General features: G+C 36.6%; 1 protein-coding gene across 1 annotated transcript in view; it reads left to right on the top strand.

Moving 5' to 3' along the window:
• Nucleotides 1-14,911, top strand: part of LOC104090086 (nuclear pore complex protein NUP205) — a 40,268-nt gene that overhangs the window by 16,934 nt on the left and 8,423 nt on the right. Inside the window, exons 16-34 of the mRNA XM_009595120.3 lie at nucleotides 294-424; nucleotides 523-642; nucleotides 791-914; nucleotides 1,113-1,310; nucleotides 3,365-3,483; nucleotides 3,819-3,969; nucleotides 7,324-7,436; nucleotides 7,520-7,601; nucleotides 7,781-7,867; nucleotides 7,980-8,057; nucleotides 8,184-8,387; nucleotides 9,924-10,016; nucleotides 10,096-10,209; nucleotides 10,354-10,524; nucleotides 10,632-10,687; nucleotides 10,762-10,834; nucleotides 10,934-11,124; nucleotides 11,218-11,344; nucleotides 11,478-11,555. Of these exons, the coding sequence (XP_009593415.1) occupies nucleotides 294-424; nucleotides 523-642; nucleotides 791-914; nucleotides 1,113-1,310; nucleotides 3,365-3,483; nucleotides 3,819-3,969; nucleotides 7,324-7,436; nucleotides 7,520-7,601; nucleotides 7,781-7,867; nucleotides 7,980-8,057; nucleotides 8,184-8,387; nucleotides 9,924-10,016; nucleotides 10,096-10,209; nucleotides 10,354-10,524; nucleotides 10,632-10,687; nucleotides 10,762-10,834; nucleotides 10,934-11,124; nucleotides 11,218-11,344; nucleotides 11,478-11,555 (2,310 nt within the window). The remainder of the gene's footprint in view (nucleotides 1-293; nucleotides 425-522; nucleotides 643-790; nucleotides 915-1,112; nucleotides 1,311-3,364; nucleotides 3,484-3,818; nucleotides 3,970-7,323; nucleotides 7,437-7,519; nucleotides 7,602-7,780; nucleotides 7,868-7,979; nucleotides 8,058-8,183; nucleotides 8,388-9,923; nucleotides 10,017-10,095; nucleotides 10,210-10,353; nucleotides 10,525-10,631; nucleotides 10,688-10,761; nucleotides 10,835-10,933; nucleotides 11,125-11,217; nucleotides 11,345-11,477; nucleotides 11,556-14,911) is intronic.

Below are 14,911 nucleotides of genomic sequence, written 5' to 3'. Positions count from 1 at the left end.
TCCCGTGTACAAGAGGTCAAGCTATTTGATTAAGTAGAGCTCGATTCTGTTGGATCTGTATTGCTGGGAGGGGTTGGAATGGGTGGGTGGCCGGTGGAATAAATTAAAAGATTAGACCATCACTCTGCTTGAATGAAGTTGCAATTTTGGGTTTTCTGATAAGGCGACTGCTTTTCATGGTCTAATGCATTGACATTTGCCTTCCCAAGGCAATTCCTTATTCTCTCCCATCTTCCCTCTGCTTCGTCTATTTTTAAAGGGGAACTATCTCATCCAAAACTTGTTTCTTGCAGGTTTATGATATGCGATTTGAGCTGAATGAAATAGAAGCTAGAAGGGAGCAATATCCTTCAACTATATCATTCATTAACTTGTTGAATACACTTATTGCCGCTGAAAAGGATGTTAGTGATAGAGGGCATAGGTATTGGGCTTTTAGCGATTACATGTACCATAACATGGTTTCTAGTTAATATTTTTCGGGAATTGTATCATTTCTCATTCCGAGTTACACCTCTGCAGATTCATTGGCATCTTTAAATTCATTTATGATCATGTCTTTGGGCCATTCCCACAGAGAGCTTATGCTGATCCGTGTGAAAAGTGGCAACTTGTCATAGCTTGCCTCAAACATTTCCAGATGTAAGTCTTTATCTCAATTTCCTCTATGGCCCTTTGTACATTTTTTTATCTTTTTCTCTCTTGGGCCTTGTCTATGAGGGGTTTAAGATTTACTCATAGATTTATGAAAGAAGTTGCTGACTTTCATGTCCAATAATGTTATATGCAGGATGCTGAGCATGTATAGTATCAGAGATGAGGATATTGACAGTGTCGTGGACCAATCTCAGCTATCAGAAGCAGGGCAATCTACGCCGCTGCAGATGCAGCTGCCTTTAATAGAATTGATGAAAGTATTACTTCCTCAAACTACTCTGTTACTTTACTTTAGTGTCTCTTTGTCCTGTTGATGCAATCTGATTTTGTTTTAGTGTCTCTTTGTCCTATTCATATCTAGTAAGTATTTGCTATTATTTGTATGCTATAAGTTACTATTGCCATACTTATCGTTGGCAACATGAGTTATGTAAATTCTTTTTGCTGTTACGCAGGATTTTATGAGTGGTAAAACAGTGTTTTGGAATATCATGAGTATTCTTTCACCAGGAGTCAATTATCTAATCGGTGAACGAACAAGTCAAATTTACGGGCAACTTCTTGAAAAAGCTGTCCTGCTTTCTCTGGAAATTGTAAATCTCGTATTGGAGAAAGATTTAGCTGTGTCTGATTTTTGGCGTCCTTTGTATCAAGTAAGGATCCTAAACTTCATCTCGAGTTTCCTGCCTTTTGTTTTCTGTAGCCTGACCTCCACTGGAAGAAGCTGCTAACTTGAATGAATATAATGTTTTGCTAATTTTAGTGTAACCACTATTCACAGATTACTGCCTATACCAATTGTAAAGTGTCATAGTTGTTGTTTTCTTTGCAACTAGTTAAAACGGTCTAGCATAGATGCTGTCACTTTGGTCTGATATATGTAGTGACTGTTCATGTTAATTCACACTACCCGTTTTTATTTTTATTCAGATTATTTTATTTATTCTATGTTTGTTCATAATAAAACTTGTCAATACCAAAAGTTTTTGTCTTTGTTTTACATGATGGGAAATTTAATGAAATAATTTGTTGGGTCAATGGTTGTCTATAATTTTGACAATATTTTTCTCATACCTTAAAATGGAGAATAATTGTGTCCCCCTGAGGGCAGATGTTATTTTCTGTGAGAAATCTGCTTGATTATTCCCTCAAGCTACTGGGATTAAATAGTGAGCAGCATAGTTGTTCACCAATTTTATTCATCCCAATTGAATGAACATGATGAATAATTTCAAGGTTTGGAAACTGTTTTTCGTGAGAACATTACATCATCCGAACAGAGATGGCGAATCTAATTAAGAGCCATCGCTTCGTCGTTTAAAGCGTTGAAGAGATGTGGAACGTGGGGTTATTGCTTCATTGATAAAGCCATGTGCTTTAGAGAAGTTTGGGCTTCAAACAATGGTGCACAAAGTGTGATTCTAATCAGAATTGGTCGCTCTTTTGAATCTGAGCTTTGAGGAGTTGGATTAACCTCGGCATTACTGTATATTGGATGCTGAAATCAATTAGACTTTAATTTAGTTTCTCAAAAAAATTAGTTTTTGTTATGTTTGATTATGTTTGATATACTTTAGTTTCTCATAATTGTGCATTTGCCTTTGTAGAAGCATGCGCTTTTCTTCTCGCTTTTGGCTTCGAGCACTATGAATCTTGTCGCTTTGTTGTGCTTTTAGCTTTTAAAAAAATTGGGCTGGGAAATGATTAAGCAAATCATTCACTACAGGTGGTTACTGGTTAGTGTAGAGCGGCCAATATAGGGCTGTAGATATTAAAACAAAACCAATCATAAGATACTGAATCTAGGACGGGTTATTTTAAATTATCAGAAAAGAAGATGATGTTTGGAAATTTCACAATCTGTAACTCTTGACGCACTTTCTTAGTTCTGTTATATTAAATGATTTAGAATCTGGTTTCTTGAATGTCTTGGCTAGGTTTTTTGGTATATATTCTAGGTCTCTTACACTACACTTCTTATAGATGGGTAGCTGCCACCCCTTTTTTGCTGTATTTTCTGCTAATACAATTTCTTTTTTCCTTAGAGACCTTGTAATGTTATTTGTTAATAAGATTTTATGCAAGCATGTTAATTTTTGAACCTTTTTCAAGTGGACACTGGTTCCATAGTGGCCAGAACATACAGGAATAGTTTTGGCCATGCTTTTAGTTTTACTTACTATCAATGCCACTTTACAGGGTAACATGTTGTCTTTGCCACTAGCAGCACTATTTGATGTTCAATTCTCGAGTAGTTACAGGTGTTTCCGTGGAAGAACATTAGGGAAATATTTTCGTAGATGGAGAGTAAATGATATTAAACGAATCAATGTTACTACAATGAATATTCTTAAAATGAAACATGTTGCACGTGATCATGTGTATGCACTAAAACTTATACTCCCTCTGTTTCAATTTATGTGAACCTATTTCCTTTTTAGTCCGTGCCAAAAAGAATGACCTCTTCCCTTATTTGGAAACAATTTACCTTTATGCAATGATTTAGAGCCACACAAAATATATGTGCCTCATTTTACACCACAAATTCAAAAGTCTTCTCTCTTTTCTTAAACTACGTGCCCAGTCAAATGGATTCACATAAATTGAAACGGAGGGAGTATATGATTTGGTCGAGTTGTTTGGCTGCATATTCTTACCTTCTTTTGCTGTCATCTCATTGTCTAACTGGTGGTTCTTGTTTATGCAGCCTCTGGATGTCATTCTCTCACAAGATCAGAACCAAGTTGTGGCTTTATTGGAGTATGTCAGATATGATTTGCAGCCCCGTGTTCAACAATCCTCTATCAAAATAATGAACATCCTAAGGTAATACTTTCATCCTCGCCTTTTCATTTCTACTTCCTTAGCCCCAAATGTTTGTCATTCTCTTAGTTCCAATTGTTCAAACAACATGATTAAATGCATTGATTGAAGTTCTGTTCCTTCACGCCAATGATATTTCTGTTACCAACTCAAATGTGGGCATTTACCTTTTACAGTTCCCACCTTTTTTCTTTCCCTTCTAATTAGTTTTTACTGAAAGCACAAACTATTTTAGGGCAATCGAAAGAAGAAATGTAGCATCATATTTAGAATTAAGAAAGGATGCATTGTCTCATGTTACAGTACCAATTTCTGACGTTGATGGTGCTTTATGGCAGTTCTCGCATGGTTGGACTTGTTCAGTTGCTCATAAAATCCAATGCTGCAGGGAGCTTGATTGAGGATTATGCTGCCTGCTTAGAGCTGCGATCTGAAGAATGTCAAATTATTGAGGACTCCCGTGAAGATTCAGGTGTTCTCATACTGCAAGTAAGTTCCTGGATCTAAGACCTTCAGAATTGGAAGGTGAGAAGATTTTAATCTAGCAAATAGGGATCCTGTATTCTGTAGCCAAGTTTCACTGGACTGATGGGAATGACGGAGAAGGATGCAATATAGAATAGTTGGTAGAAGGGCAAAAAGTGCCATCAAATGACTGGAATGTTTAACTGAAACATTGAATTAGGTGGAATCTGTATTCTTTTTTACTTGGTATGATACTGTATAATTGTAACCCTAATCTACTTAAACAATGTACTATTAGAGGAACTTGAACTTTCTAGTTTAACTTCGAAGAAAAGGACTTCCAATAACATTTTAAGAAGGGAATGCATTGCTATATGCAGAATATGCAAATAAAATGATTTTTTTTTTTTTTTTTTGAGATGGTAACATTTTGTATATTATAATAAAATCAGTACATAGGTTGTACTGAAACCGTATTTATAAGTGAGTAGCCAAAAGAAAAAAAACTTGGACCTCAGACCTAACAAGATTCTAGGACATCTAGGATTGAAACAATATCTTCTGCGTAGATCTGGTTACACCAAAAGCAAAAAAGCAAAACACAATTAAGCTTGATCTTCTGCACATAATTTCTTCTATCCTCAAAACATCTGGAATTCCTTTCTTTCCAGATTGTCCACCAAATACATGCTGGGATAGTTCTCCATCTATCTCTGTCTCTTGCTCCAGTTTCAGCTTCATCCCAACTGAAAAGAACTTTAGTAATCTTACTAGGCATTGTCCAAGCTATGCCCCTGAGATTAATAAAGATCTTCCATAACTGGTCAGTTATCTTGCAATGTAAAAATATATGGCTAATTGTCTCAACATCTTCTCCACATAAGTGACATCTTGAGCACAATTAAATCCCTCTCTTTATAAGATTGTCTTGTGTCAGAACAGCCTCCTTTGCTAGTAACCAAGAAAAACATGCCACCTTATAGGGAATCTTGATTTTCCATATATGCTTTCAAGGCCAGTTATTAATCTGCTGGCTAGCTTGATTCAGGATTTTGTATGATGTATTCACCTTATAGATGCCACTGTTATTTCTTTGGCACCTTATTGTGTCCACCCCACTCTGTAAACCTATGAATTTTTCCAGATGTTTGTAAAATGAGTTATTTTTGAGAAACTATGATTAAAAACAATCAATAGCATCAATTTCTAAGAACTTGCTATGGTAATTGCATATGTTGATCGAATATCTTAGTTCCTCATTAACAATATATATTTAGAAATGGTAATATTATGTGTTCCCTTGGGATGTCAAGATAAGTGTCTGCCCGCTATGATGTGTTATAGTTCTGCAGTTAGCTTTTATAACTGTTTAGTGTTGTCAAAGGCGCGCTTAAGCCCTGAAGCGAGGCTCAAAACATGTTGAGCGCTTCGCCTTGCTTTGGGGCCGCTTCAGTGTCGCATCAAGGCTATAAGGCATACTTTTCCTTGCCAATGAATGTAAGCCTGAAAAGGCGACACTAAACAATTGATATTTCATTTTATCATAATTCTTTTTCAACTTTTTTTGTCTGCATATGTGTTAATCATGCTTATAATTATTGGTCTTGGACTACATATATATATTTTTGCTTTTTCTCCTGTTGCGCCTTTTTTCACTAAAACCCACGCTTTATTTGCGCTTTGTAAAGATATGGCACTTGGGCCTAACTCAACCCCAAAAGCTAGCTCATGAGGGAAAGATTGCCCAAGTCCATATAAGGAGATCACTAGTCCATTTCCCAACCAATGTGAGACTCTAACCCACTCTAACACCCCCTCGCACGCCCAGACCACCAACTGGAGCGTGGACAATATATCACAGGGTCCCAAACGGGGATGAACCTGGCTCTGATACCGTGTAAAGATATGGCACTTGGGCCTCCTAACTCAACCCCAAAAGCTAGCTCATGAGGGGAGGAATGCCCAAGTCCATATAAGGAGACCACTAGTCCATTCCCCAACCAATGTGGGACTCTAACCTACTCTTATAACACGCTAAAAGGCCCAACAGACCTTGGAGCTTTTTTGCGCTTTTCGCCTTTGATAACACTGTAACTGTTATGTGCTTTCAATTTCACATATTTCTGCATTTTATATTTGTAACCTATACATTTATTTTTCCTTACAAAATGTAGCATGCCCTTTCTCTCCTTCGCGAGTTTTTTGAGTCCTGATCCCTAATTTAAATATTAAGCTTCCCTGTGTCTTGTTTATTAGTTTGAAGTTCTTTCCTTTTTTAATAAAGGTGTGAAGTTCTCTTTTTTCTTTCTTTAGGCAATCATAATCAGTGGGTTCCTGAACTTGGAACGTTAAGAAGAAATTAAGTTGTAGTGTTGTACTCCCTCTATCCCAATTTATGTGACACTATTTCCTTTTAGTCTGTCCCAAAAAGAATGACACCTTTTTATATTCAGGAACAATTTACCTTAAAACTTCTCATTTTACCCTTAATGAGATGGCTTATAGCCACATAAATTTCTAAGGCTTGTTTTAGACCACAAGTTTCAAAATCAATCTTTCTTCCTTCCTTTTTTTCTTTCTTTCTTAAACTCCGTGCCCAGTCAAACACCATCACATAAATTTGGATTGAGGGAGTACCTTTTTCCAAAGCTTCTGGTTCCTTGAACGACTTTGCCTTATCTGTTTGAATAAAAAGAGATGTTCTTACTTAGGCATAGATGTAGCATCCTGAAAAGTATTTGTAACTACAGTCAAATACATGCTGGAATACCGGCATGTATTTGGTGTACCGTATGGAAGGAAAGAAATGCCAGATGTTTCGAAGCCAAAGAATGCTCAATCCAGCAAATCAAATTTAAGCGTACACTTTTGTTTTCATTTTTGTGCAAAAAGGAATTCGTAGAAGAAGCAGAATCAATACTTAGCCTCTTAGAATCCCTATAAGATTAGAATAAGATTTATAAGATTAGAATAGGATTTTGTTTTGTTATTTGTTCACTTGTATGTAATTCAGCATTTTCTTAGTGCTGCTGATTTTATAAAACTTTCCATTTCTCAAAAACTATACTCAAATACAGATGTATTTCTTCGCTTTCTTTTTGGTGTAATATGGCTTCATTTAATGATGTAGAAGCCATGATTGTTTGAGCACATTACCTGACATGTAGTGGTGCTATATTGTACATACTCACCAGCATTGACTTGATGTTGGATATCAATAAAATCTTCTTTTTCCAATCAAAAAATTAATTAGTACTTTTAATTATCTTCACTTTTGATTTTAAAGAATTAAATCTGTCAAAGCTAGTGCTCTTTTCCTTCTACTTCCTTCTAAATTTTGGTTAGGATCATTGACTGATTCTCCGGTTTCAATTGCAGCTACTTATTGATAATATTAGCCGGCCTGCCCCGAATATCGCACATCTATTACTCAAATTTGATGTTGATAGCCCTGTGGAGAGGACCATGCTTCAGCCAAAATTTCACTATAGGTTCTATTCAATTGACATGTTTTTTCTATTCCCGTGCCCCTTTGTTTACTCAAGGGCTTGAAATTCCTTTCTTTCTACTGCAGTTGCTTGAAGGTCATTCTTGATGTGATGGAGAATCTTTTGAAGACTGATGTCAATGCTTTGCTCCATGAATTTGCATTTCAGGTTTGAATGGTTTGACCATCGTATTGCATTGTAATTTGTATGTTCTTGTTTAATGCCTTTTCATGTGAAAAGGGATTGTCTAATGACTTTAAGCCGCAGAGGCTTTGTCAGTCTATATTCTTGAAAACTGCTATAACTCCTTTAACTTTGGCGTGCTTATAATTGGTTACTATATGCAGCTTCTTTATGAGTTATGTACAGATCCCCTGACTTGTGGTCCTATGATGGATTTGTTAAGCACCAAAAAGTATTGGTTCTTTGTGAAGGTGCATATCAACTAATACATAGATTGAAATTATGTTATCTATTCACATTTTAGAAAAACTTTCTTCTTGATCAATGTTGTCTCAGTTGTTTGTTTAAATTTTATCTTTACAGCATCTGGATATAATTGGTATTGCTCCACTACCCAAAAGGAATAGTAGTCAGGCACTTCGCGTCAGTTCCCTTCATCAGGTCTGTTTTTGAGCTAGTAGTTCTTCCTTCTTTCTTCTATTTAACAAGGTAAATATGCTTAAATTATTATCCAAGTTTGCTTACCTGATCTAATTCATTTGTCTCACATCTCCCTTGTTTCTTCAGAGAGCATGGCTGTTGAAGCTGCTAACAGTAGCATTACATGCGGCTGATATGTCTAGTTCCACCCATCGAGAAGCTTGTCATAGTATCTTATCTCAATTATTTGGGGACGGAATTTTTGAATATGATGCTGATCTCGGTGTATCTTCTCCCAATCATCAAAGCAGTCCTGCAATGAATGGAGCCAGAATGATTAGTAAGGCTAAGGTGAAGTTTTCACTGCTCATTGTGTCATGAGTTTATTCAGGAGTATTATTGAAGTGTGTGACCATCTCATCAAAACATGGAATTCTTTTGGCATTTTTTTGATAATGAGTGGCAGTGAGAGTTGAACCTAGAAACCCTGCCTGCTCTGATGCCATGTTGAAATTCCACCCTCTGATGTTGATTCCCTTTGATAGTATGCACTTGTGTCATGTATAAGTCGCTCCTAAACCTGTGCACCAAATTATAGCTTTTACTACTATCAAGTATTTATAATGATTCTGTGACTGCAATTTCAAACCCTTTGGTGGTCGTTTCTTTGCGGACAAAATTATGATGGGATTATAATGCAGGATTGTGATACTGGGACTAATAATCGTTGGATTATAATGCTGAGATTAATACTTTATGATTTGCTTCATTCATTGCATTAAAAATGAGATATATGGTGTATAATCTAAGTTTGATTTTAAACTGGAGAAACTTGGATAGATTTTTGTTTCTGGATAAACTTGACCTGCGTACATTCCCATTGTCCCATTTTATGTGAAGCTTTCCTTTTTAGCTGATATGCAACTAGATTGTCAAACTCCTTCCCGCTATACCCAGCCAATTCTCAAGAACAAAAGGTAAACCTTACATTTTAACAGACAAAATGAAAGCCAGGTCTCTACTTCTTCTTCATTGAGGATGAAAGGCCTTGTTATCATCTAGGTCTACGTTTGTCCCAAAAAGGACGACAACTTTCTATATTTGGAGAAAATTTAACTTTAAACTTTCATCATATTACCCTTAATGAAATAATTTATAGCAACAGAAATGTTGTTGGCATGTTTTAGACCATAAATTTAAGAAAATCTATCTCTTGTTCTTGTACTCGGTACCCAGTCAATACCATCACATAAATTGGGATGAAGTAACTTTTGGAAAGGGCTTTGGCGGAAGGGCCATTTGCCATGTTATTTGTTTTATCTACATCTAGCTAATCCTTTGATTGTTATCTCACAATGGATGTGGTATACAATTATACCTGTATTACTTTTAACTAATGTGGAAAGATGTAACCGTCTCACGTGAAGTTAAACAGTTAGAGAAAACACACCTTTATATGCTTAGTTATGTATTCAACACGCACATAAACAATTTTTTGATAACAGGTGGCAGTGAGAATCGAACCTAGGATCTAGCCTGTTTCAATACAATGTTAAAGTCTCTGACCATGACCATCTCATCTAAAATGTCTTCAAATTTAAAGAAATGCCACCTAGGAGATGTCTTCAACAGTAAGAATCGAACCTAGGAGATGTCTTCAACATCGAAAATAAAAATGCAACCAAATGATGTATAAAGTAATACCAAATTTAATACTGGGATTTTCGTAACCCTGGTAACTAAATGAGCCGTTATTGTGGTATTGCTTCCTTGTCATTTGTGTTTTCTTCTTGCCTTCTGTTTTATTCTTAATATTTTTTGGATAAGTATCTTCTATTTTCTTTATTAAAGCAAGTTAGAACAACTTCCTTTTGCATTCATGTATAGGTATTGGAGTTGCTTGAAGTTGTCCAGTTTAAATCTCCTGATACTTTGTTGAAATCTTCACAAGCTGTTTCGAGCGCGAAATATGGGTTTCTGGTAAGAACCATATTGTGTTTGAATCAGTTTTTCCTTGATTTTTCTGGGCGTAGGCTTTTCATTCTCTGGCATTCTGCAGGCTGAAGATATACTTACCAATCCTGCTACTTCTGAAAAAGGTGGTGTTTACTATTACTCAGAGCGTGGAGACCGTTTAATTGATCTAGCTGCATTTCGTGACAAATTATGGCAGGTGCAGTATTTTTTATCGCCGCACCACACTTTTCCTTTGTTTTGTCACCTTTATTTTTGTAAGATCCCTTTAGCCAAGTGAGATTGCTTTTACCCAGTGGAGGTGCTACATAACGGTTCTTTTAAATTTTGATCCCTCTTTCAGAAGTACAACTTTTTTGATCCCCAGAATAGCTCCTTTAATGGTGAAGTTGAGCTTAATGAAATTCGAGATACAATTCAACAACTGTTACGATGGGGTTGGAGATACAACAAAAATCTTGAAGAACAAGCAGCTCAGCTTCATATGTTAACTGGCTGGTCTCAAATTGTTGAGGTGACATTGCTTCTCCTTTGTCACATTGTTTTCAACTTATCGATATGCTCTGATATATGTGAGTGCGTTGGGCTGACATATCCTGTTTATGCAATTTTTCTTGCTAGGTCTCGGCCTCCAGAAAAATATCCTCTCTTCCCAACCGTTCTGAAATATTATTTCAGTGGGTGACCATTTCATTTTTTTTCATTTTTTTGCTAACCTGTGATCCCGTCTAACCTTTACTTCCATGCATAGGTTGCTAGATGCTTCTCTCAGTGCTTCTGGTTCTCCTGACTGTTCATTGAAGATGGCACTGATATTGACGCAGGTTGCACTTATCTCATCTTCTTGGTTTATTGAAGTTGCGGCACCTTGTATCTAAGTTACCTCGATCATTGTCCTTATTTTGTTTAAGATATTTGTCTAGGTTGGTCTCACATGCATGGCCAAGCTACGTGATGAAAGGTTCTTATGCCCTAGTGGTTTAAACAATGATACTGTCACTTGTCTTGACATCATGATGACAAAACAATTATCGAATGGAGCATGCCACTCTATTCTATTCAAGCTCATACTAGCAATTCTTAGAAACGAATCATCAGAAGCATTGAGGAGGCGGTATAATGCTTCATATTTGATTTCTCCATTCCTTTATCTTTGCTATAGAAACAAAGGAAGTTCTGACTTTTGGTGTATGTTTCCTGACTACAGCCAATACGCTTTGCTCCTTAGCTATATCCAGTACTGTCAGCATATGCTTGATCCTGATCTTCCAACCACAGTTCTGCAATTATTGACAATGGATGAACAGGAAAATGGAGATCTGGATCTGGAAAAGGTTATACAATCTTAGTGGGGAAATCCCCCTTTGCACCTCCCTCTTGTTATGTTCTTACTGGATCAATTTAACACAATGATGTAGAAAGTTCTTTCTTCATTTTTTAATTCTGTTCCGCCTTAAACATGAACAGATTGTCAAAGATCAGTCTGAAATGGCACATGCAAATTTTTCAATAATAAGGAAGGAAGCTCAATCACTTCTAGATCTGGTGGGTATACACAGATGAAATTAAATTCTTAATTTTATTTGTTGTATCTTCTGATGCTGGTCTTAATGTCTTGATCCTATGGTATATAAATATTTGCATTTCAATTCTCTCTCCTTTCTGCATGCCCACAAGCCTGTTGAAGCTAATTAGGATCTTTAAGCTTGTCCCTTAACCCAACGAGACAATGTTATCAGTAACTTGAATATTCTCATTTGTATGCTGTGATGGATTAATGGTAATTAAGTACTTGTCAATTTATTTAAACGGTGTTGCTAATTAGGATTATAGAACTGTTGGATTTGAATACAGAACCAACTTAATAAGATCCATTTCATTAGCTAGAATCATAGATCATACAGTATAATCTGTTAGATTGCAACAGAATGAGAAGATGAATGAGACAATTTTGGGATGGGAAACTATATTTTATGGACACTACATGTATGTATGGGTGTCAAATGGGCGGGTTGGGCCAATTTTGAGCGAGTCAAAATGGGTTGAGTCAATAAATGGGCGGGGTCATTGACCCGTCCAAAAGTTAATTGGGCTGAGATTGGCTGGGTCAAGATGGGCTAAAATTTGGGTCATAACCCAACCTACCCAACTCTTAACATGTGTGTTGTTTTCTTATGAATTGTATAATTACTAAATAAGACTTTTTTCTTTTGTTATGGTCATATATAACATATCAAACAAAAAAAGAAGTGATTTCTAAGATATTTTGGTAAAGTTACTCATGGATTAATTTGGGCTAAAATCAGCCTAACTTTAAATGGGTTGAGATAGGTTGGGTCAAGATGGATTGAGTTTAATAAATGAGCGGGTCAATAACCAGCCCAACCTTGGGTGGGTTGGGCGGGTCATTTGGGCTTGGGCCAAATTTGACAGCCCCACATGTATGTATATGATCTGGTATGTGGAAGTAATTGGTACTTATATATGTTATTTGGTTAACTTTAGTGTATCTTGAAGAACATACACAAAGTGTCCTCACCCATGTCACACATTCGCTTTGGGTACGTCAAGGAAAATAAGGATCCTTGTAACATAGGTGGGAATTGGGGACGGGCTATCATGTCCTAGAGGCCCTGTGTTTCTATCTGCCAGGGAATTAAACTTTGGGAGTTAAAGAGGGAATAGGAAGACATGGGTTAACTGAGGAGAAAGAACGAAAACAAAAATGGCTAACACATTACGTAGGAGATTACTTAGAGACCAAAGCTGAGGGTATTCTTAGTTTGATCAGCTAAGCTAACAGGAGTAGATTCTGTTAATGGAGTACAAGCGAGGGGCAGATACGAGGGAAAGAGGAGATAAGAGTGGCTGCTGGCAATTTTTTACGTGAATGTGTTAGGAGGATCTGGAGTGGAGGCTAAAGCTAGAGTGAATAAATTTTATTAATAGAGAGCATAGGGGAGATGAGGTAGGCTAGTGACTTCCGAGTGGAGAGTGTGAGAAAGAAGTTGTCCGGGAGGCGAAACTCTGGGTGTTAACAGCTTCAATGTTGTTTTTGCATCAATGTTGGAACACAACAAAAGAGAATATTGTGGAGATATACTAAGTTATTTCCTCTCTGCATTTAAATGAAATATGGAAATTTGATAGGAGCCACATCCTATCCTTTATCACCCGTATACTGAAGAAGAATGTGATATTGAACATAAAAAACTTCCGACCTATGTCTCGTGGGAAGCATTTATAAATTTTTTGTATAGTTGCTTTCCTTCAGAGTAGGTCTTAGATACTACTAGTGTAAACGTCTTAGAATGCTTTCGTGGAATGAAGACAAATATTGGTTGCGACTTTCATTAGAATCCAGTTAGCGGACGCCAGGATGAAAGGTGGGTAGTCAGGAATTTTGTGCAAATTAAACATGGAGAAGCTATATCATCGTATCAAATGGGATTTCTTTTGTCTTTGTAACAGAGAAGATGGATTTGGAGAGAGATGGAAACATTCAATATACTTTTATATATACTTCGAAGTTTCACTCGTAATCAACAGGAGTCTCACAGGGTTATTTAGAAGCTCAAGGGGTCTATAACAAGTGATTTCTTATCTCTTTGTTTGTACTAGTCGTGAAAGTACTTGGCTAACTAATGGATAAAGCAACAATGTTGTTATCTGTGGAGCTTACATCTTTTTGTTTTGGTTATAATTAAAAGGAAAATTTTATTGATAAACTTTCAGTTCGAAGCTAGTATTGAATTGGTTCATCCATTGCAAGCTGGGAATCTTCTAAGACTGCAAGGATTCCAAAACCTCTAAATTTACATCAGTGTCATTCGCAAAACAACATTATACACCATATTTGTAGATTTTAAATACGTCTGTTCTTTGGTAAGAAGATGTTTCCTGCTTCCCATCAAAGCATCTTTTGCTTATTCTTTTCGAGCCAGTTACTCCACATTACATCTCACGGTGGAGCTTACATCTAACGGAGGAAGGCATTGACATAGCGGATGACAGTTAACTGTTAACTGATGCTGAGATGGTTTAGGTTCTTCATCTGGTGAGCAATCTACTATAGTGTTGTGCAATTTTGGGTCTGAGGATTTTTTTGAAATATGGTATCCTAGCCCTAAAACCCTGTGTAGGACTGAATAATGACCTTTCCCCCTTTGCTTCCCTGAGAATAAATCCGAATAAGTGTGAGATCATCAGAATGAATGAGTTGCATAGCATTAAACAGTTTGGGGAAAGCCCTTGGAAGTAAATTGAGCTTCTATCGATGACTTATCTTGGACTTCCGGTTGGTTGTGGCTCACAAGGAATGTGTAGCATGGAATCTACTAATAACAACATTGCAGAAGATGTACTTTCCAGAAGGGGAGGAAAAGGCTAATGAGGTACTCTGTCTGGCATTTAAATTTACGTCTTTATTGTTCGTAACTTTGATCATAGTAGAAAGATCAGGATAATGCAAAAGAACTTTTATAGGACATGATTGAGGAGGTACAGAGTACCACGTTGCTAATGAAGTGGATTTTTTAAGTTTGGTATGAACGGAGAAGGTTCATTGGCGAAAAATATAAGTAAATTGGGGGGTGGTCATTGCAATAGGGAGTACGTGGTGTGAATGGTTGTCATAGAGCATTAAATAATGATGACGTAACAACATGTGCAATATATTTTGATTAATTGATCACAGCGCTAGCCTCAATATTTGAAGCTTCTCGGATCCTTAGTTATCACTTCTTCTGTAGCATAGCCCAGGAGATAATAAGATTTACATATCCGTATGTTCGATATGAAGGAAAATGTAATATCGAAATTTTTTCTCCTTGATAAAAATTAAGTTGTAGTAATTGGTTACATTGAATTCCCCAACTAGCTCATATTGAAGCATAGGTGTT

This window comes from Nicotiana tomentosiformis, chromosome 6 (assembly GCF_000390325.3).
Source record: "Nicotiana tomentosiformis chromosome 6, ASM39032v3, whole genome shotgun sequence".
In the NCBI taxonomy this organism is placed as follows: Eukaryota; Viridiplantae; Streptophyta; class Magnoliopsida; order Solanales; family Solanaceae; genus Nicotiana; species Nicotiana tomentosiformis.
This window is presented reverse-complemented; position numbering and strand designations above follow the sequence as displayed.